This window comes from Protopterus annectens, chromosome 9.part0, assembly GCF_019279795.1.
Source record: "Protopterus annectens isolate FY-2018-M chromosome 9.part0, PAN1.0, whole genome shotgun sequence".
Classification (NCBI taxonomy): Eukaryota; Metazoa; Chordata; order Ceratodontiformes; family Protopteridae; genus Protopterus; species Protopterus annectens.
The window spans coordinates 827,413,888-827,435,453 of record NC_056743.1 but is presented as its reverse complement, the minus strand read 5'-3'; the positions used below and the strand labels follow the sequence as shown (position 1 = coordinate 827,435,453).

The 21,566-nt window shown below is 42.4% G+C and overlaps 1 protein-coding gene across 1 annotated transcript in view; it reads right to left on the bottom strand.

Moving 5' to 3' along the window:
* PNPLA6 (patatin like phospholipase domain containing 6) overlaps positions 1-21,566 on the bottom strand; it is a 1,368,928-nt gene that overhangs the window by 278,732 nt on the left and 1,068,630 nt on the right. Inside the window, exon 26 of the mRNA XM_044083495.1 lies at positions 341-459. Within this exon, the coding sequence (XP_043939430.1) occupies positions 341-459 (119 nt within the window). The remainder of the gene's footprint in view (positions 1-340; positions 460-21,566) is intronic.

Here is a 21,566-nt window from a genome sequence, read left to right as displayed (position 1 = left end):
AGGCAGGGATCACTCAATGGGGACTACCCATTGCATATCCCATCTTTCCAGCATAACCAAGCATACACTCGGAGACTGGGTCAAAGTAAGAAAAAGAAAAGAAAAACATGAACCCCACCTGTGTTATCTGCCTTCATGACAGCTCTTTCCATCGACCATTACCCTGATGATGGGGAATGAATAGGCTGACTGGCCAGGAGGGAACAGATGACTGGTAGGCAGCGGGAGCAAAGTGTCAAAACAAAAAACTGCAACCAGAACTTGCTTTATGCAAAACAGAACAATCCAGCATTTTAAAATAAGGCATTTATTTACAGTCTTTTCTTATTTACAGTCTTACCTAGCTCCACCTCCTCCTAGTACAACAGCAATTGTGTTTCCTGTGAGGACTCGAGCTAATCGAGAAAAATCACTGTGCCTGTCAGCAGTCTTCTCAAATACCTTCTCATACAACTCTCTCTGAAAGAAATAAAACAGTATGTTACTGCACATCATCAGTTTTTGTCAGACAGGAATCTCTTCTATAACTGAAGACTGGATTTTATATATTTATTTGTTGGCCGAACAGGCAATTTATTCAGATTACTAACATTAGCTTGACTCAGATGCAGTTGAGTCCACCTGCACAAGTTCTACATTGCAAATGTCAGAATGTCAACAACTGACATTACCAACTGTCCAACCTTGCTCCCTTCTGGACCCATGGTAACACTTTTTTCTATGGTCCGAGTGGTAGGGTATTTTGAGGTTCGGTGTTTGTGTTGGGTATACCAGATTTCAGCATTCTGACTTTCACAGAATGGTTTTGAGCATATGAAGACTCGATCACCTGTGAGTCAAGAACATGACAGTAAACCAATCTATTCTGCGAACCCTTTTCTGCAATGATCTGGGCTAGTGGCACAATCAATAGCATACAGAAAGTGTATGGCAGAAAACAATGGGACAGTAGTGTGAACGCAGAATGAAGCAAATGTTATTAAGTAGAAAAAAGACTTTCAGCAACTAGCAGCAAATAAAACTTCACTAGTAGTGGGTTGTGGACTAAGGGGAGAGCTAAATTATCTACAATCAACACGGACCACTGTACTGTCAAGGTAAAAACCAAGCAGGAAGACTTAATTTCAGAATGCGAGTAACATGATACATTTCATAAAACGATAGAACAAATCTCCTTTTAAAATTATACTGTATCAAGATGAAAAAAAGAAAAGGGGAAAACAATAAAATGAATAAAAGATACTGGTAAGCAACACTTCAGTTAAGGATACATGGACCACATTTATTTATTCAAAACAAATGTGTCAAACGGCAACATGGTATAAGGAAAACATGCCTAGTAAAATGAAGCACAGTTGAAGGACTTAACAAAATAGTGGTACTCCTAATTTAGTTCATTTTCCCTAACAGAGAATTATGGAGCTACAGGTTCTCAAAGGGTTATAGACAAGATATACATGTTAAAACTTAAAGTGTAAATATGTAGCAATAACAATTCACTCCTAACGCCATACTACTAGGGCATGGATGATTATTTTTTAAATGATTCATAGGTGTGTAACTAGGCTAATGGCAGTTGAGCCTTTACAAGCCTAGCCCATAGGATTACCCTGACATCATGCCACCTGACCTTAGTTCCCAGTGCCTCTGTCGAGTAAAGCCATTGGAGTGATCCCTGGGGTGAATTTTCTATTTCCCATCCACTCATCAAGATTTCTCTTGAACAGGGTCAGTGAGGTGCTCTTTTTGACATGTATGGGAAGTCTATTCCATAGCATGGGCAGTCTCTGGGTTATGAACCTGTCCCTCCAGCTTGTTCTGTTGATTGTGGTAATGAGGTTGAGGCCTCTGGAGCATGTGGTGCAGAGGGAATTGGATTTCTTTAGATGTAGCATTTCTAACAGAGCTGGGTCAGACATGGCTTTGTAAGTTAAGCATAGATCGCCTCTAAGTAGGTGATATGAGACAGAGAATAGTTGAGGAGTTTTTTGAGTCTGTCCATATAGGACAAGTGTTTAAGGCCTAGGATCCTCTTTGTGAGGTACTTTTGTGGCCTCTCCAGTTGTTGCAGGTGTCTAGTGAGGTACATGTCAAATGGGACATTATACTAGATGACTGGCCTAATGAGGGAAGAGTAGAGGGAGACAATGACCTCTTTCTTCCTGGATGCAAAACCCTTAGTAATGAGATGTGCTACATAGAAGGACTTTATGACCACAGTGGCAATGTGGTGGTCAAAAGAGAGGTTGCTGTCAACCTGGGTTCCCAGATCTCTTACAACCCCTTCTGTGTTCAGTGGACTACCATTGATGTGGTAATTCATAGGAACTAGGTTTTTCCCAAAGGGGATGATGACACATTTTTTGGCATTGAGCTTAAGGCCATGGTTCCGACACCAGTCACTGGTCTCAGTGAGGCCTTTCTGTAGGATGTCAACATCACTTGGGGGGTTAATAATACCTCCCAACTTGCTACTGTCTGTGAACTTTGTCAGCCAGAGTCCCTTCATGTTGGCCTGGACTTCAGAGTAGAAGATACCGAACAGGGGAGGATCCATGACCGAACCCTGTGGGACTCCATTCATGACTGGTCGGCAGTCTGACTTGGAGTCAGCTACTTTCACACTGTGGGTTCTATCTGGGAGCCAGTTTGCAATCAACTTAGTGATATAGGGGTTGATGCCTAGCTTAGCGAGTTTTTCTATGATTCCTGAGTGGGGAATAGTATCAAAGGTCTTGGCCAGATCAAGATAGGCTGTATGAACCGCCTTGCCTTCATCCACAGCTCTGGTGACTGACTCAAAGAAGTCAACCAGGTTGAGCAGGCATGATCTACGCTTCATAAAACCAAACTGTGTGGGATCCAGAGTTTGGAGATTCCCTATATCCTTGTTTATTAGGTCCATAATGATGTGTTCCCACAGCTTTGCGTATCAGACTTGTCAGGCTAATGGGGTGATAGTTCCCAGGGTCTGTAGTCGGTCCTCCTTTGTGGAGAAAGATGACTGTAGCAGTGCACCATTTGGGAGGGACAAAACCTGAGGTGAGGCTGTGATTGAACAGGGCACACAGGTTAGGTGCCAGTTCACTCTGTAGTTCATGTAGAACACAGCCAGGTATATTGTCAGGTCCCACAGAAGCTGTATTCTTGGCCTTGGGCAGTGCTGTTTTAACCTGTGCAGCAGTAATACTGGGTGCCTGGCCATCGACTGGCATTGTGATTGGTCCTTTGGAGGGGAACAGAGAGGTAAAGTTGGCATTGAATCAGTCAGCCAGCACACTGGCAATATCTGTTGGCTCACTATAGGAGGTACCATTGTGCAGCAGCTCAGAGGAAATCTGGGTATTGCCATGGAGATTCTTTACATAAGTATATAAGGCCTTCTGGTTGTCTTTACTATCTGCTGCAATTCTGTTTTATAGCTAGCTTTATAGGATTTGATGAGGGATCTCAACTTTTTGTTGAGGCTGATAAGGGAGTTTTTCCAGTCTTGGGATTTCACCTTATTCTGCATCAGTTTCCTCCTTCTGTTGTAGAGTTTGTTTATGGCAGGGGACCACCAGATTGGCTTCCTTTTTTGGAGGACAGCGTCTTGGTTCTATTGGGTATGGCGAGATCCATGTGTTAGTACAGTGCATTGCTGTATGATTCGGTGGTCATGCAACTATTCTCCATTTGCATGGGTGCCGTGAAGTTAGCCACCTCTGTTTTTAGGAGCCCAAAGTTAGCTTTGGAGAAGTTTTTCATGGTGGTTAACTTTGCAGAGGGAGTGGGAGGGATGTGGATTTCCAAGGTGATTTGTTTGTGGTCGGATCTAACCAGGGAGGATTTGACTATTGGTGTAGAGCAACGGTCACCCATGTTAGTAATGACCAGGTCATGGATGTTGCTACCTCTAGTGTGGGTAAGAACGAGCTAGTCCAGGTCACTGGAATTATTGAATTCCAGGAAACGTCGGGCAAGTGTATTGGTACATGAGTAGTTTTCCCAGTTAATGGGGGAGTAGTTGAAGTTGCCCAGTACGAGAGTGTTAGGTTGAACCCTAATATTCTCCAGGGCGCTTAGGAACGTGGAGTGTGAGTCTTGGGACATGGTTGGGGACCTATAGCAGGCTACGACCTGACTCGCTGTCTTGCCCAATGTAAGCTGCACCTGAAGTATCTCTGATGCGTTATGTTGGGCTACCAGTCTGGAGGTGTGCGGATCCTTTATGAATATGGAAACACCACTGCCTTTGGAGCTTTGGTCCAAGTTCTGGGGCCAAAAGGTGTGGAATGAGTTATAGCCTGGTAGTGCAGAGGTGCTTTCTGCTCCCTTGAACCAGGTCTCTGTTACAGCACAAATGTCGATGTTCTCCATTTTAAGGAGTGCTTCAAGCGAGTGCATTTTGAGGTTTAGACTTCTAGCCTTGAGCAGCATGACCCTCAGATTTCATTTGTTTGTAGCTGTTACAGTGGTAATTTGGTCTTTAGAACACTGCCTAAAAAGGCACTATAGGGGTGGCAAGAGCCTTGGCCAGTATCCGGGAGCCCGGGGGTAACAGATGCAGGTCATCTCTGGCAAAGCATCGAGGTCTGTCAATCTTGTCATCCCAGGCAGACAGATACTGGATCCCCTTAGAATGACACAAGAAACTTAGTCAATTGTTGAAATCAATCCTTTTCTGCTTCTAGTGTGGTATCATTCTGGGTGATGGTAAGAGGCTGCTCAGGGCTAAGGTCATACCCGCCTGGGCTACATAATCTGAGAGCTCCTCTATGTCTCTTTTCATGTAGTCCAGGGAGGTATGTCTCAGGTCATTCACAGCCACATGTGCAATGACAGAGTCATATTTGCACCTGTTGTTGAGGGACCTGAGTGCGTGCGTTATGTGGCAGATCCTGGCACCTGACAGGCAGCTGTTACTTTCTCCTTATTTAACCTGTGAGTGGGACATCAGTGTGTCTCACTACTAAGTCACCTATGACTAGTGTGTTGGGTATGCTGTTTTGCCTTAGGGGCTTTGGTTGAGTGGCACACTGTTTAGGAGAGTTATATGTCTCATGATTAGTGTTGTGTTGTGGTGGTTGAGTGCATTTCTGCCCTGGAGGTCTCTGCTGTCTGAGTAGATTTTTATTGAGAGATTCTGCGAAGGTGGGTGTGTGGTTTGAGTTTTTATGTGAAGGCAGTGCTAGTGTGTACACTGGAGGGCTGTGTGTTCCATCTGATGTGGTGTGGTGCAAATGTTGACCATCTCTGGTAACAAGTTAAAACCCACAGAGTAAAACTGGCTAAATGACTTGCTAAGAGTCAACTTTTATCCAGTATATACTTGTTTTCATCAAAATATTTGAAAATGGAAACTCTGAAATTGAATAATTGTGTTACTATTTTTGTAATGAGAGAGATCTCATTCCTCAAAAGTAGTGGTCCTGTAAAGCTTGAAATACGTTTAAGTATTAAAATTTATAAAACATGTTCAGTAACACATGGACACCACTTGCATACCGTACAATACATGGTAATAAATTATGCATATTTTGTCAGACCTGCCAGACTACATATTAATTAGAATAAATGCTAACAAATATGATCTCTAGAAAGCCGAATGGTTATACATCACAGTATACACAAGTCTCTAAAATAATACTGGGGAATAGCAACATCATTAGTTAGAATATACCTTGAGTATCTTTAATCTTGAGAGACAGAAGGATCATTAATTAGGACACTAAAGAAGCTCAAGATGTTGAAACATGGAAAAAAGTGTATTGGAGGCAATAAATGGGATAAGGTAGGATGTGAAGGCTTAATGGTGATTAAGCAAAAGGTTTAGTATCAAAATTAGTCACCATCATGCTGTACTCACTGCAAGGGGCATCAACACTGGAGGTATAACAAAAATGCAAGGAACAGTGAAGAATGACTGCCATATGATGCTTCTTGGGTTCCAAACAGAGGAAGGAAGAGCACAGAAGTGGCAATGAATACACAAGTAAAAGTGCACTGTAGAGGAGACTAAGGAGAAATAACTTACTAAAATGGTGACCTTGGTTGCTCCATATGACATACAGACTACCAGATAGGGATTACAATGATAAGTTCAGAAATACAACCTAAGAGAAGAACCAAAGACAATGAATATTATCTAACAGCAGTGTGGGAAAAGACTATTTCTAGGGTAGGAAAGATGAGAAACAGCAGAAGGTCTGGTAGAACAGCAGGTGACCTCAGTGAGGAAAACGGTCTTACTCCTAACTTGTACTCAATGATACAGGGGAGGGGGGATAAAGTGAGGGAGCTACTAGGTAACAGGAGACATGCTTCAGCATGGTTTACCATGTCTGGAGTAAGGGTTAAAAAAACAAAAATATCAGACATCAAGGGTTAAAAAAATACAGACTTCAATTTGTTAAGAAATAAAGTGACAATAAGGAAGTATGGAAATAAAGGACAACACTGGACTACTTTGAAGACATATCAAAGAAGTAGTAATAAAGAAAATGTAATCTGGTGTCAACAGAACACAGAATTTGGAAACAAAGGTCAACTGCCTTAGGTAAACATGGGGACAGTGCAGGTTACACAAGCTAACAGTACAAGGTGTACATAAAGACGAAAGGTTTGTATTTGTTAGGAAAACCTATAATGAGGCTAGAAAACAGAGGGATAGGGTCATCTAAGAGGCAAAGGCAGCCCTAGAGAAAGAGATAGTCAAAGGCAGCCCTAGAGAAAGAGATAATCAAAGGTTAAAAAGGCAGCCCTAGAGAAAGAGATAGTCAAAGGTTAAAAAGGCAGCCCTAGAGAAAGAGATAGTCAAAGGTTAAAAATCAAAGGCAAAAACATGTTTTAGCCACACTGGGAACATAGTAGGGCTCTAACGGACAACCATTTACTATAAAAGGAGGTAAAATAACTGTTAAAAGGCTCAACTGAAATACTTATTCAGCTCCATGCTTACAATGGAATAGGGTACCAGCACAGGAAGGAAAAACGAGTAAGAAGGACAAATCAAAAGATGTGCATATGGCCTGGGGAAAAAAACAGTGAACGGACCTTCATTGCTTATAATAATGTACAGACCACCAAACAGACACTTGAAAAAGATAAAGCATAGAGATAAGATAATCAGGATCCTAGATGCTAAAAGGGCTGGTAAGGGTAAGTAGTGGACCCCACTGGTTAAAATGATAGATCCAGTCTTACAAAATGACATGGCACCACAGGACTTGAGGATAGCAGAAACACCTCCCTTATTCAGGGGCACGTTTAGGATGACAAACAAATGCATGTCCATTAATCCCACATATGAAGAGTAGGTTGATGAGTTTCTTAAGTACGGTCTTGTAGGAGGGCATCAAACTGGCTTCACAAAGTAGAGATTTTACTACTGTACTCTAATCTTATTCAGTTCTTAGACATCACCACTGTAGTGGACAGTGGAAACTATGGATTCTAGAGATATGGACTTCATACAGTTGTCTCAAGGAGAATGAAGGATAAGTCAAATTGTGTGTGGTGGGGCTCAAATGCTGGCACGAACAGTCAAATGACTAACAACAAATACAAAGAAGTAAATAGAGGTGAAAGGACTGCTTAAAAGAAAGTAATGAATAAGGCACCAGTGCCAAAAAACTTCAGTGCTAGAACTGCTTCTGTTCAGCAAATTTGTGCAAGTCATCACATTATGGAGGATTAAGAGCAAGAACTGACTGCTGACTGATGACAAGACTAGGGACGTGGCCAATGATGGAGGTATCAGTCTCCAGCAAGGTCTACTGCAGCTTCCAAGGAGTCTAGATAGATGGCAGATGGAAGTCTAATACAAAGTACAAACTTATTCACTTTGCTCAAAGGAATATACAAAGACTGAACATGTCACAGTGGATGTCCCTACAAAAAAAGGCAACAGGAAGCATAATAAAAGTGTAAGACATCTATCATAACAATAGATCTTCAACGATAGTTCACTTTAATAGTAAATCATTGCATTTGAGTTTACCTTCCTTTGGTTTTTCCACTGGACAGATTGGATTTCCAAAGATGTACCTTTTTCATATGAAGATTAAGGATGGTGTGGTGCCTGTGATAATGATGACAAAAGTGTACAAGACTCCTATATGAATCTTGCACAACCAAGCATTGTGTTTTGCTCTTTAAGCCTGAAAGCCAACAGGGACAATGTGCTTGTGGCAGACAAATATCCAGTGTTGTGCCAAGCATTATAAAATCAATCAACACCAAAAACACCTGTAGATTTCTAATATTATAAAACAAAGTGTAAAGTAAACATAAACAAAAGCTTTTACAGGGCAAAGAAAGATAAATGCTTTTCTTTTACAGTGACCTCTCTTTGAAAGATCTTTTGTTATAGAACCTATATTGCACAATATATTTTCTTCTTTGGAAAGGGTAAGAGTAAAGTACAACACTCAGTGTAAAAAGCAACACAAAGTTATCTCTGTGTGGGTAGAAATACAAGATCCTCTGCAATACAACTAAGCCAAAACTTGTCCTGACTCTTGACAGGCCTTCCAACTTACAATGACTGGTGAAGATGAGGACAGCAGTCCACGTGGCTGCTTTTAACAGTTGTGCAGATACATTTTACATTTGTAAAATATGCTACTGAATTAGTGCTGCCCTAGTGAAGTGTTCTCTAGCAATGCTTTTTAAAGATCGACTGTATCTACCATCACAAAGACAATGAAACAGGCCAGTCTCTTTGATAAGTTTTGCTTCATTACAGGTAGTCTCTCCCATCCTTGAAAACAAAAAGCAGATAATTTTCCTGAAAGAACTGTTTTTCAGGTACTGTAACTACACTGTCAATGGGGATCCATTAAATGCAGACGAAGCTCTCCTTCATTTTATTATTGTGAAGACTGTAAGCAGAATGAGCTGGTTCAGCTAGACAGCAGCATTAATTACTGGTATGAAAGAGGGATTGATCTTCAACTTCCTCTTATTCTGAAAAATTGTACAATGTAGTTTGCACAAGAACACTTTTAAACTTAACTCCTTCTCCCTGAAGAAACTGTAACTAAAGGCAGGGTTTTCTAGGAAAGTTACTGAATATCCACAGGATCCGCTGATTTCAAAGGGAAGTTAATTTTCCAGTACAGTTCAAATACCACAGTAAAGATGTGCATTTTGGGTAATCCTAAATGTAGCATACCCTTCGGAAGTTTTAACAAATACATTTAACAGGATCTACAGCAGAAAACATCACACTGTACAATAACGATTCTATTAAGAAGACAATGCACACTGGTTTTAATACAAACAGCGAAAGATGCATTTCTGCAGAGTAGCAAGCCCCTTCATCCTCTAGACCCGTGCCTACCTAAATATATTAAACTGTCTGATTGCCCAACCCTTGGGAGAAAGGAGAAACTTCCTTAACCTCACACTTATACAATCTCAATGCTTTTAACATCACCAGTTAAATTAATTAGGAAGTCAATTAAAAATGACTAAATGAGTGATATTCCCATTTCATGCTTAACTAGTGTGATCATATCTACATATCCCAATTTGATACTATCTGAGAATAAACTGGAACAGAAGCACACTATGTAAAGACAAGAAATATGACAGATGCATAAGCAAAGTCTAACTCAAAAAACTTAATATTACCATCTCACAATAAACTGGAACATAAGTAAAAAATGTAAGACAAGTTTGCCAGTGCAGATGATTAAGGTACTGTAATATGTTTGGATTTATAAAATTCAGTGGTTCTAATCTACTGAAGGATATCCAAGTATATTTTTTATTTCAACTTCTAAAGATAACATATCTATGCATAATGCCTCTCAGCTTACAGTTTCTTTTAAGAAGTGCAACATCTGTCTGAAAAAGGAATTACTGTGAAGGAATTAAAATTCAATGTTTCAAGATGAAAGCTGCATTACTTCACCCAACTGTTGAGTTAGTAAAGAGGCATATCCCATGAAGGAAGGGTAGGTAACTATCAGAAGGAAAACATCAATGTGGTCCTAGTCAGTAGAGAACTAAGAGCATTATGCTGACTTGCTTCAACTTTGCTTTGAGAAGAAATAGGAAAATTTGAATACCATTGGAAAGAGAAGGCATCCAAATACCATAAAGTCTCAAGAGGAATGAGAGAGCAAAAGGTTAAAAGCCGACTGTTCAAATGACTGGTGAACAGGTTCACACTGCATGCTCTGTTGATGTGCACTTTTCCCGAAGGTTAGAAAATCTAATTTATTCATGGGCCAGACTTATCTGTCATCTGAGAGACTCTTGTAATTCTGTAATCCTGGGAGACTCACTGGTGATAGTTGAAAATTGTGCTGAATGGACCAGTGCCAGATGAGAATGGTCTCTTTGCAAAATTAGAAAAGTCTGGTATCCTCCTATTTGTTAATGTAACCCATTACTGTAGGATTGTCTGTGCTGATTTGAAGGTGACCTGGAAAGAAGTTTTCCTGAAATGCTGGCTCTGAATCCTGCTTTCACGTCTAACAAGCTGGCATGAAAAGACCTTTCCTGTGCCATAAACTGAAAAGGTTGTTGATTCGAACTACTCATGCGAAATCTGTCTGTTGCAATTGCTGAGTACTGTTAGAGGAAGAGAAGGATTTTTAAGCACACTGACCAGAATTCTTCTTTACTGAATAAGAAAGCAGTATGACACTTACTAGGGGATGTGAAAACTGGATATCAACATTCCTCAGAACTCCTTGAGATCTTCTCATGAGGAGTCTTGTGTAAGGAGCTAAGATAATGTAAGATGACATATAGCCCAGATCTCTCAAGTACTATCTTTCTTGCTGTAATAACATGCTGTTGACTAAAACTTGATATACATATTTCAAAAAGTCTGGTATATAAAAGACAATATCAACAAATTCAACGATAAAAGAAAAAAAAAAACTTAGAGCATGAAAGAATAAACTTGAATCCCCTCATTCCATAAGAAACATTAAAAAGGTCACCAAAGAACTCTGCCGTGAGATCAAATCCTGTAAACCAACTGCAAACAAGTCACCACCACCTCCTGCAAGGATAACTATAAAACCTTTTCTTTAACTGGTTAGCATTCTTGCACACAATATTCAACCATGCGCTGAGTTGATTTATAATGGTACCACCTACTTTGACCACATCACATATTCGCAGATAACTTTTCAAATGTTCAGCTTTTCCAGATTCAGTCCTTCCTGCATCCCCCCATCCACCCACCCATACACACACACTTACTTCACTACTCAGCATTCACCTGCCAGTAAAATCAACGTGGAACAATGCTTAAATGCCTTTTCCAGAACCAAAACTACTAGCTCCATGGGTCCTAACAACATACCAAGCTGTCTCCAAGTCAGCATTAAACACTATCACTGATTCCTTTTTAAACATGTTCATCTCTAGCCTAGGTACATGCTTGAGGCCTTGAGAATGGCCTTAATGGTGACCCTACATGTGGCTGGCCTTACCAGTGACACTGGGACCTATGGACTAATTAGTCCTACCAGTATCATCTGTAAAGTAATGGAATTTATCATTATGGAATTCAGTTAATAAAGACACTGGTAGCCCATAATTTATTGACATGAACCAATCTGGTTTTGTGAAATGCAGGTTCTGCTAAAAGAATCTGGTAGACTTCTTTGAGAAGGTACCCAATGCTCAGTATAGCAGCCAAACAGTACACAGTCTAGTTGAGTCTAGCTATGGCCTTTAAGATCACATTTCACTCTGGTATTTTTTGAGAACTTCATCTGTTTAAAAGTTAACCTCCATGCAACTTGTTAGCTACAAGTGCAAGACAATGCTTCTAAATGTACTACCTTTATCACTGAGGTTACTGGACTGACATTTACCTGATCATGGTAAAAAGAGCTTTTGCTGGTGGAATGCTTTTTTTTACAAAAATATGACAAAGGGGCACAAGTCATCTGTTTAAATGAGGACTGTTTTTTCGCCCTTCTTTTTCTGGTCTGTAACATCGTCTACAAGCTTATCAAGCAGTTTGTCTTAGATAATGACTGCATCTGTGCTTTAACATCCTCAGGACAGGTCTCTGTCCTGAACCAGACATGCCTGCTCATCCAAACACTAGAACACTGCTAACCCAAAATACGCACTGGTAGTACAATAAGCTCAGTTCAAAGCATGGGCATATATTTCATCAGTTTTGACATTCAATTTGTCAAGTTTACTTTTGATTTCTGAATCAAGTAGGTTAGGTTACATATATCATCACTAACTTTAAAAGCACAGATCTTTGGTAAGTCAACATAAGGACCACAAGATTAAGTGCCCTTACAGTGAAACTGCTGGTCATGTAAACTTCCTCTCTTACTGCATTTGTCCAGCAGTCTCAATTATGGCTAAAAGTACAGACTAATTTAACTGTGGTGAAAGAATGAGAGAGAGAGGTAGAGAAAGAATGAGAGTAAATTACTTGGTGACTGTTATACACAGCTGTTCTATCAGCTGCAAGTCTGCAGAGCTTCTTTGTCTATTTTAGGATTCTGCTTGAAGATTAGTGTGGTGGTAACTATTCTTCATGATATCTTGGAAGATTTGAAACAGGGAAGGGATAATCTACTACAGCTCAGGTGATCATATCATCTGCATGTATCTTTTTATGGGAAGAGAGGATCATCAGTTGGCCATCCAAAAAACTCATCCATGTAGTTTATGACTTAAGCAAGTTTACATCCCTTGGAGAGAAGCCAGAACGTAGAGGATTTATTACTTACAATATAAAGTCTTCATCTTCCTCAGGGTGCAATGAGGAAGCCAATAAGCAAGAACTATAAATTCCGGGCAAAAGGGCATTCCCTTCTGAAAGGGAGACCCAATTAATAATCATCCATCCTTCTCCACAGCAGGACAACATCAGCTATGTAATTATTTACAAGCACACACCAGAGTATGCTGCTACCCAAGCAACAGCATCCACAGAATCCAGAAAGAAGATGGCTACCCGACAGCCCACCTAAGCAGCCATGCACTGGGTATGGCAGATATCCTTTGTAATCCTAAACAGAAGCAAGGCCTTGACTTTTCCCAGTACAAATTCGGGAACGAACTGAAAAGTGGGCAGGTGAGAGACAGCTGATGGCACTAAGCCCTACTGCAGCAGCAGACTAAATCTTTTTGCAACAAGTGTCCCAAGCTCTTAGCTGGCTGAGGAAAATAGAGGGCAATTCCTGGGACCCTACAGACCCACCAAGGCTATTCAATAGTCAGTCTTGAGATACTTAGAAAATAAATGACTTCAGCCAGGCAAGGAAGCTGTAACTGGCAATGCCCTACTTGAGATCCACAATGCCAAAGTGAGAATGTCATCAGGCTTCTAAGATAACATCCTCAAATGCAGGCTGCAATGGAGATAATTGGAAGTTATGCGCAGCGGTGGTGTTACACTAGGGCATGAGCTGTAAAATAGTGTGCTTTGGTGAATGTCCTCGTAAAATACAATGGCACTTTTGCACTGCATATATTTATTTTAGTAGTGCATATATGCACACAAACATGCCAGCTTGCCACTGTTTTCGCTGTTTTTCAGGATTTAGCACAGCATTCTAGCATCTGATGCCTACATAGTCATCCCATGATATCTTTCAAAAGCCTGTGATTTCTAACAATATGTGCATATAAATGGTTAGCCCACACTTTATTGGGCCAGCACTACAGCACTTCACAGTATTAATGATTTTTTACGTAAATTACTGGGGGCATCATTTCATTTAGTATTCGCACTTTCACTTCGATTACTGCTGCATCTCTTCATTTACCATTTACATGGATGTGATAAGTGAAGGTTTGTCTGTGTGTTTGTGTGCACGTGCATGTTAAGTGTAGTCCAGTAATTTTAGCCTCTTGCAATTTGTAGACGAACGTCATATATAAGCACCTAGGAGCCCTGTCTGGTTAAGTGACTAGCTTAAACTTACACAGTAAGCAAAAGGAGGAAGACAGAAAGAATCAAACTCTGTGTCTTTTTTAAAAAAGAAGTTATGTACTTACCATAACGTTGTCTTCAACCTATGGGACTTGGGGGGGGGGGGGGTGTATACTCCAGCATCAGATCCAAAATCCAAGCTTCTCCCCTACCCATAATTATCTGCTCTCCCTCCTCCCCTCAGACTGGGTTTGTTGCAGAACAGCACCAACCCCTTCTAGTGTAACAGCATTACATCCCTGACCAAAAAAGAGGCATTGGCACACACAGACTCCTCTCTAGCCAAGAACAGCCTAGGGCTGCCTCTGTCCAGTCCACTACACAGCCAAAAAGGGCAGGGGGGGAAGGAGGGAGGGACGACTGAAGACAAATGAAAAGCAACAACTCAGATGGAACATTATGGTAAGTACATAACTTTTGTCAGAAGTTGCTGTTTTCATTTGCTCTTCAACCTGTGGGACAGAGTCCCTAGCTACCATAACCTTGGGAGGCCCTCATGGAAGGATGTACAGGAGCACACTGGAGCCGAAAGATACATTGCTCCTGGAAAGAATATCCAGCTTGTAGTGGGAAATAAAGGTATGCAAACAGGACCAGGTAGCAGCAGAACAGATATCATCAATAGGGACCCTGGACCAAAAAGCCATAGAAGTACATACTGATCTGGTGGAATGCACCTGGTAGATGCAAACCTTTGAGCGATAAACCAGAGAAATACACTCAGAAATCTAATGAGCCAGAATAACCTTAAAAAATAGGCTTTCCCAGACAAGGCTTAGAGAAAGATGCAAAAAGCTGATCCAGCTTTCGCAAACTTTTTGGTTCTATGCAAATATAAATGCAGCTGCCTGTGAACATCAAGTAAGTGTAATTTAGATTCCCTTTTGTTCTGGTAATTCGGGAAGAAAACTGGCAAATTAATAACCTGGTTAATGTTCGCTTCACAAGCCACCTTCGGTAAGAGGAACGGGTTAATCCTATGAGATAATCTGTCTTTAAGAAAAAGACCAAATAAGTGGAGCTTGATAGATAGCGCCTGTAGTTCATAAACCTTTTTGGCCGAAGTAATAGCCACCAAAAAGGCCATCTTCCAAGACAGGAATTGTAAATCAACCATAGCAGCTGGTTCAAATGGAAGAAAAACCATGCCCTGTAAAACCAAAGTTAGATCCCAAGGAGGTGTAGGATCCTCGATAGAAGGCCAAAGAAGAAAGAAACCCTTCAAAAAGGCCTTAAAGAGCTTGGACGAAGCCAAGGAAACTTAATTCTCACCCCACATGGAAATTAGAAATCGCTGGCAACTGAACTTTTATAGTAGAAAAGCTAGCCCCATTATTAAAAATACAGGCTAGAAAATCCAAAATGTCAGTAACTGGAGCTGTAAAAGGATCCAGATCGTGCTGAGATGCCCAGATCGAAAAACATTTCCACTTGCTGGAACAGATCTTCCTGGTAGAAGCCTTATGAGATGCAATCAAGATCTTTTTGACAGGAGAAGACAGCCTGGGAGTCGTGGCTATCAGGGAAACTGCAGCACCCAAGTAGTGAGCTTCAGGCTGGCTAAATCTGTGTGAGAAACCCCTGATGGGTGCAGGATCAGATCCAGACCCAGATCCAGGGAGGACAAACTACTTGAGACCTCAGAGTGGGGAACCAAACTTGATGAGGCCAGAATGGGGCTAGGAGGATGACTGAGGTTGACAACTGTTGTGCTTTCTGAATAAACTTGGGGATCAGAGGAAGAGGAGGATAAGCATAAAGTAGACTGGAGGGCCAAGCATGAACTAGAGCATCTCTGAGTGACACCCCCAGAGGGGGGATCAGAGTGAAATATTCGCCACACTTCGCGTTGGAAGAAGAGGCAAAGAGATTGCAGCAAGGATGACCCCAATTTTGGAAGATCATGTTTGTTACTGACAGCTTCAGAGACCACTCATAATGCATCACAATAGATCTGTTGAACCTGTCTGCTAGAATATTGGACTTCCCCGGAATGTGTGTTGCCACCAGAAAATGGTCAGAAGAGATTGCCACTCTCACAATGTCATGGTCTCGCAGCAAAGGGGATAAGATCTGATTCCCCCCGTTTGCTGATGCACCAGACTACTGATATGCTACCCGTCTGAATGACAACTGTCCTGGTGGGACGAAAGGCATCGAGAGCTTGCAACAACACAAGCACTGCCCTCATCTCCAGGACACTGATATGCAGACTGGTCTCTAGGGAAGACCACGTGCGTTGGACTGTCTGTCAAATGCAATGCCCCACACCCCCACCTGAGCATGGAGGTGTCTGTGGGCACCATGACTGAGGGGGAAGGAAGAACAAATGGGAGGCCCAGAATAAGGTCTGGGGACTGAAGCCACCACTGAAGAGAGTCTCGGCAAACTTGAGACAACTGGACTAGATATGACAAAGGAAGGTCAAGAAGGGACCATTGAACTGCTGAAGTCCACTGAAGAATCCGCATGTGAAGGCATGCAGTTGGTGGAATGGTGATCATGGCCACCATGGACCCCAACGCCCGAAGAATCACACTTGCAGGAGGAAGCTGGGTCTGAAGAATAGACTGTATGTGACACTGAAGTTACAATAACCTGCCTGGAGGCAAAAACACCCTGCCTGAATCGTATCCAATTGAGCCCCTATAAAGTCCAACACCTGAACCAGTACCAGGTTCAACTTGGCAAGATTTATCATTATGCCCAGGGAAGGGGCTAGATGGGAAAGACAATCTCTGACCTGAATCAGTCGATGCCTGAGGGAGTGAAAAGGAGCCAATTGTCTGGGCAGGGGAAAACCTGAAATGCCAGCAGCCATAGGTGAGCTGCCACTACTGCCATTACTTTGGTAAACACCTGGGGGGCAGTGGTGAGTCCAAAGCGGAGCACTCTGAACTGAAAATGACCAACTCCCAGCTGGAAGCGGAAGACTATTTGGAGCATCTGTTCATCTTGATATCATAGTAAGTATCTTGAAGGTTCACCAAGCACATCCAGTCATTCATCTGCAGAAAGGTCAGAGTGGACTATATGGTGACCATCCAAAACTTTGTCTTGGCAATGGACAGATCCAGAAGGGGTCTTAAGTCCCCCATCTTCTTTGGTACCAAAACAAACCTGGAATAAATGCCTGATACAGACTGGTCTGGGGGGTGGCAGACTGGATGACACGCTTTTCAAGCAGCCTAGCGATTTCTATGGCTGCCTCCTCCCTTTGACCGAGTGGAAGGTCCAGGATGTGTTTCATCGGAGAAAGAGGGCGAAGGAATGGGATGGATTAACCTTTGGATATTATCTGCAGCGATCATGCATGATGGACTCCCATGCTGTTGGATACAGACAGAGATGACTGCCTCCAGAGAACAGCAGTACAGGCAATCCCTCAGGATTGCTGAAAGGGTCTGTTCGAGAATGAACCTCGAGACCCCTGGTTCTTCGGACCCCCTCTGCCACAAGGATGGCATATGTCATTTCCCCCTCTGCCCTTGGAGGAAGACTGCCCCTGAGCATCCTGGGGAAAAACCTTGAGACATCTGAAACTACATTTTCTTGACTCCATGCTGATTCCACAAAAAGAATCTTTGTAGCGTAGAGAAGCAGATTCCGACAATAGACAAAGTCTTCCCATCTTTCTCAGTCTGGGTCAGTGTGTCACGAACAGTTTTGCCAAACAAAGTTGAACTGTCAAAAGGAGCATTCATGAATGAAACCTTGAAAGATTACAAAAAGACATAAAGCTGGAGCTAGGAGTGCTGCCTAATGGCAAAACCCATCCCAGCAGCCCTAGAGACACCCTCAGTCACATGAGAAAGCAGCCCCATGGACGTGTTAGATATGGCAGTTAAGGTGGCTATGTATGAGGCGAATACCTTCTTCAATGCCGACATGGACCCCAGGGCAGACTCATTGACCTCCTTAACCAGGTTCCTCTGCATTCTGATAACATGGGCCAAATAATTCAGAGCACGCAGAGCAAAGGTGGCTGAAGCATGCACCCACTTCCCAAAGTGGTCCATCACCCTAGACTCCCTGTCTGGAGGACGGACTGAAGAGCTCTCCTGGGCCAAACCCTCCTTGGTGGCTGCCTCAACCACCATGGCATGGACTGGGGAATCTTCTTACCAATAGGGCCTGTCTGATGAAGCACTAAGAACCTTATCTGGGCACTCGGGGATGGGCTCAATATTGTCCGGTTCCTTCCATGCCCTACTAGAAATTAAATTCACCAAGGGATCCACAGGGCGGGACACCCAAAATGTAGAAGGTCCTGTGCCAAACACCTCCAGGAATACAGAATAGTCGGGGTTGGGCTTCAGGGTAGATCACCCACCTTTCTGGTGTAAGATTTCCATAATGTCCCCAAATGAGACATCATCAGGGGGTGACTGAGGTGAACTCTCTCTTTCATCCAAGTCTGTATAGTGAGTGAGAGGCACCGGTGGGGAGTCTAAGTGCCTCCTCTTGCATGTATGCTTCCGAGGAGCCTCTTCAGGGGGAAACTCCGTGGAGGACTCGGACGCTTCGGGGGATTCCTGACGAGGAACCTCCTGGGGCAGTCTGGTACCAGGTTATCCCTAAGGGGCCAGGAAAGAAGACTCCGGGCCAGAAACAGAAGGAGCCAGGGTGGAATCCAAGGACAAAAATGTCAAGGCACCTGAAGGATCTGAGAGGACCCTCTCCACCACCTCGAATGCTGAAGGCGAGCAGACCCCAGAAGACAGAGCAGCCATTGCCGAAATTGTCAGTGTCGGAGCCTGATGGGCAGCTGGCCCCTGAAGCCGAGGGGAAGTCGGACCCAAGCTTACCATTGCCTCGCAGTCGATGCCAGCCCCTCGGAGCTGATGCTGAATTTACTGCTCTGAGAGTCAGTCTGCTCTGAAGACATTGGACCGAAACTGCTCAAAGTAACTGTCAGCATTGAGGTGCAAGGGACCATCAGCACCAATGCCTTGAAACTTGGAAACATCGAACCCAAACACTCTGAAGCCAAAGGTTGGATCAGACAAGGAGATATCAGAAGGAAACCATACTGCATGCTCATGGCTCTGGAGGGAGAAAGAGCAGGCAAGACTCCCAGCTGAATCTGGGCCCAAAGAAACTTCAACATCATCCTATCCACCTTGGCTTCAGACAGGCTCCGAGTGGACCGGACAAAGGAAGCCACCAACCATGGCCGGGAATGACGCAGAGGGGAGGCAGAGGCAACCTAGCCCTAGAACTCTCTGGCTCCGGGGAGAAGCGAGGGGACCAGAGGCAAGGAGAACCCCGGGTTAACCCGGGCTTAGACTTAGAGAGTGGTTCTACAGAGGAAGACCGCTCAGGAGATCCCTTTCTCGGCCGATCCCGCTCTTTATGTCAGACCCTTTTTCTGTCCTTGGACTTCTTAGAGGGAGTTTGAGTCGCAGAAGCTGGTCGGAGGAAAAAAGAAGCCTTGGCGGGAGGAGTAAGTAGACCCTTCAAATGAGCTTATTCCTCCTGTCGATAAGTGCATGGGGGTTGAAGCCCGTGCAAATCTAGCAAGAGGAATCTACAAGGGGAACCCCCAAACACATCACACACAGAGTGTGGGCATCAGGAGGAGGAATCTTATGCCCACACTCTGTACACTTCTCGAACCCCAGCTTTGGAATCTTAGCTATGGGAACAAGAAGAAAACTCAGGCGTGTACACACATACACTCAAAAAGCAGAGAAGCAAGAAGATAGAGGATATAAGTAGCAGAAAGCTTCTTTGTTTTTTTTTTTTTTTTACTAAACAGGAATGCTGAATGCGAGGACAGGAAAGATAGAAGAAAAAGGGAGATAAGACCCACAAAATAAACTTACAAGTACTGAAAAAAACATTGTAGGACCTTGGTGCAAAGAGTCCCATGCTGTTCAGAATGAGTGGCAAAGGAGATCTGAGGGGAGGAGAGAGAGCGGGGCATTATGGGTAGGTAGGAGCTTGGATTTTGGATCTGATGCTGGAGTATATGGCCAAATCGGATCCGTGCCAGATCAGGGTCCCACAGGTTGAAGATCAAATGAAAACAACAACTTCAGATCTTAAATTATAAACTTTCAGCACTATTTGGTGAAGTGATTTCTTTTTTTTTTTTTAAGCCCAGACAGTGAACACAGAGCAGTGATCATTAAATGACTCAGTCAAAATCACACCGTAAGCAAATGGAGTTAGAAAGAGTCAAACCCTGTACCCCTGACTCCAGGGAGCAGATCATTAAGAGCTTAGAGCCTTAATAATCTGCACTAACAGCCAGACCCTGGATAACTTCCTTATTTTATGATAAATTAATAAGGATTTTGCAGTCAGTCAATAATGCCAGTCATTACAGTTTTCCAATTCTTGTTTACAAAATCCATGTTAATGCAAAACCTGTTCTGTTAACTTTTTATTTTAACAATAGTAGTCCGACACTTACCTGTCTCCAGTTTTGCAGAACATCTTTGATTCTGCCTCATGTTTATGCCCAGTACTTCATTAACTTGTTTTTTTTTCCTACTCTGAGAAATCACCGAGGATTGCAGTCAGTAGCTCCAGTCATTATAGAATTCCATAGTCCTTATTGTTCAGAAAATGCATATCCATGTAACACCTGTTATGTTGTTAACTTTTAAGTGGCAAAGCTGTTTACCACTTAAGGCTCTGAGCTGTTAAACTGCTTCCTGCAGTCATATGTAAAGGGTTTAATGGCTTCCACCTCCAATTGTCTACTGTATGACTTTAAGCAAGTTATTTAACCAGACAGTACCTCTGGAAAGGGACAGATTGCCTAGTGGGTTTGCCTGGTTAACAGATATAAATATTTACAATATATTTCCCTATCATTTTTTGGCTCTGTATGGAATTCTTGAGCAAAAAAGATGATATGCGTTTTTATCTGTTTGTGGCTTGCAGTCACTAAATAATGAGAGGTCTGTGAGTTTCAGATTTTGTATCCTTTAGAAAATGTCTGTTAATCCAAAACTTGTTATTCTAAAAACTTTCTAAGTATATAACACCAAATTAAAGTATGTACCTGATTTTGAGCCTTTGTCTGCCTTTACATCTGGTTATCTCCCTGATTCTTGAGTTGAGAAGTTGAGAGCTGTGCGTGTGGGTGTGGGTTCTTGTAGCAGCAGCATCACCTTCATTCCAGAAAATTACTTGAATACATTTCTGTGGTTTTTTACTACTTTTGACTATCACAAATGGAATCCACAAGCAGCTCTCTGCTTGGGGATGGGAAGGTGGCACAGCTCTCAATTATACCTCATCACAGCAATATTCTTTGGTTTGTGTGTTGGAGTGTTAAAACTTCAATGCTCCATGGTATTTCACATTGAGTCGGTCTCATATTCATTGTTCTGATTTTTTAACAAACAACCATGACAAGTACTAATAAATCACATTAGCTCATCAGAATTGCCTTTTGTAAGTACAGAGTAGAACAAATAAAAACAGCAGGACCACCACAGCTAAAAGCATAGGCAATTTAATAAAAAGGATAAGCGCTTTCATGTTCACGAGCTAACGCTTCATCAGATCTAAAAACAGCCATATTAACTCACAATATATTAGTATAAAAATAGTCACATGTCAGAATAACCAATGAGAGCATTCAGTACATAAAATAATTAAACTATTAACTTATATCCTTAGAGGG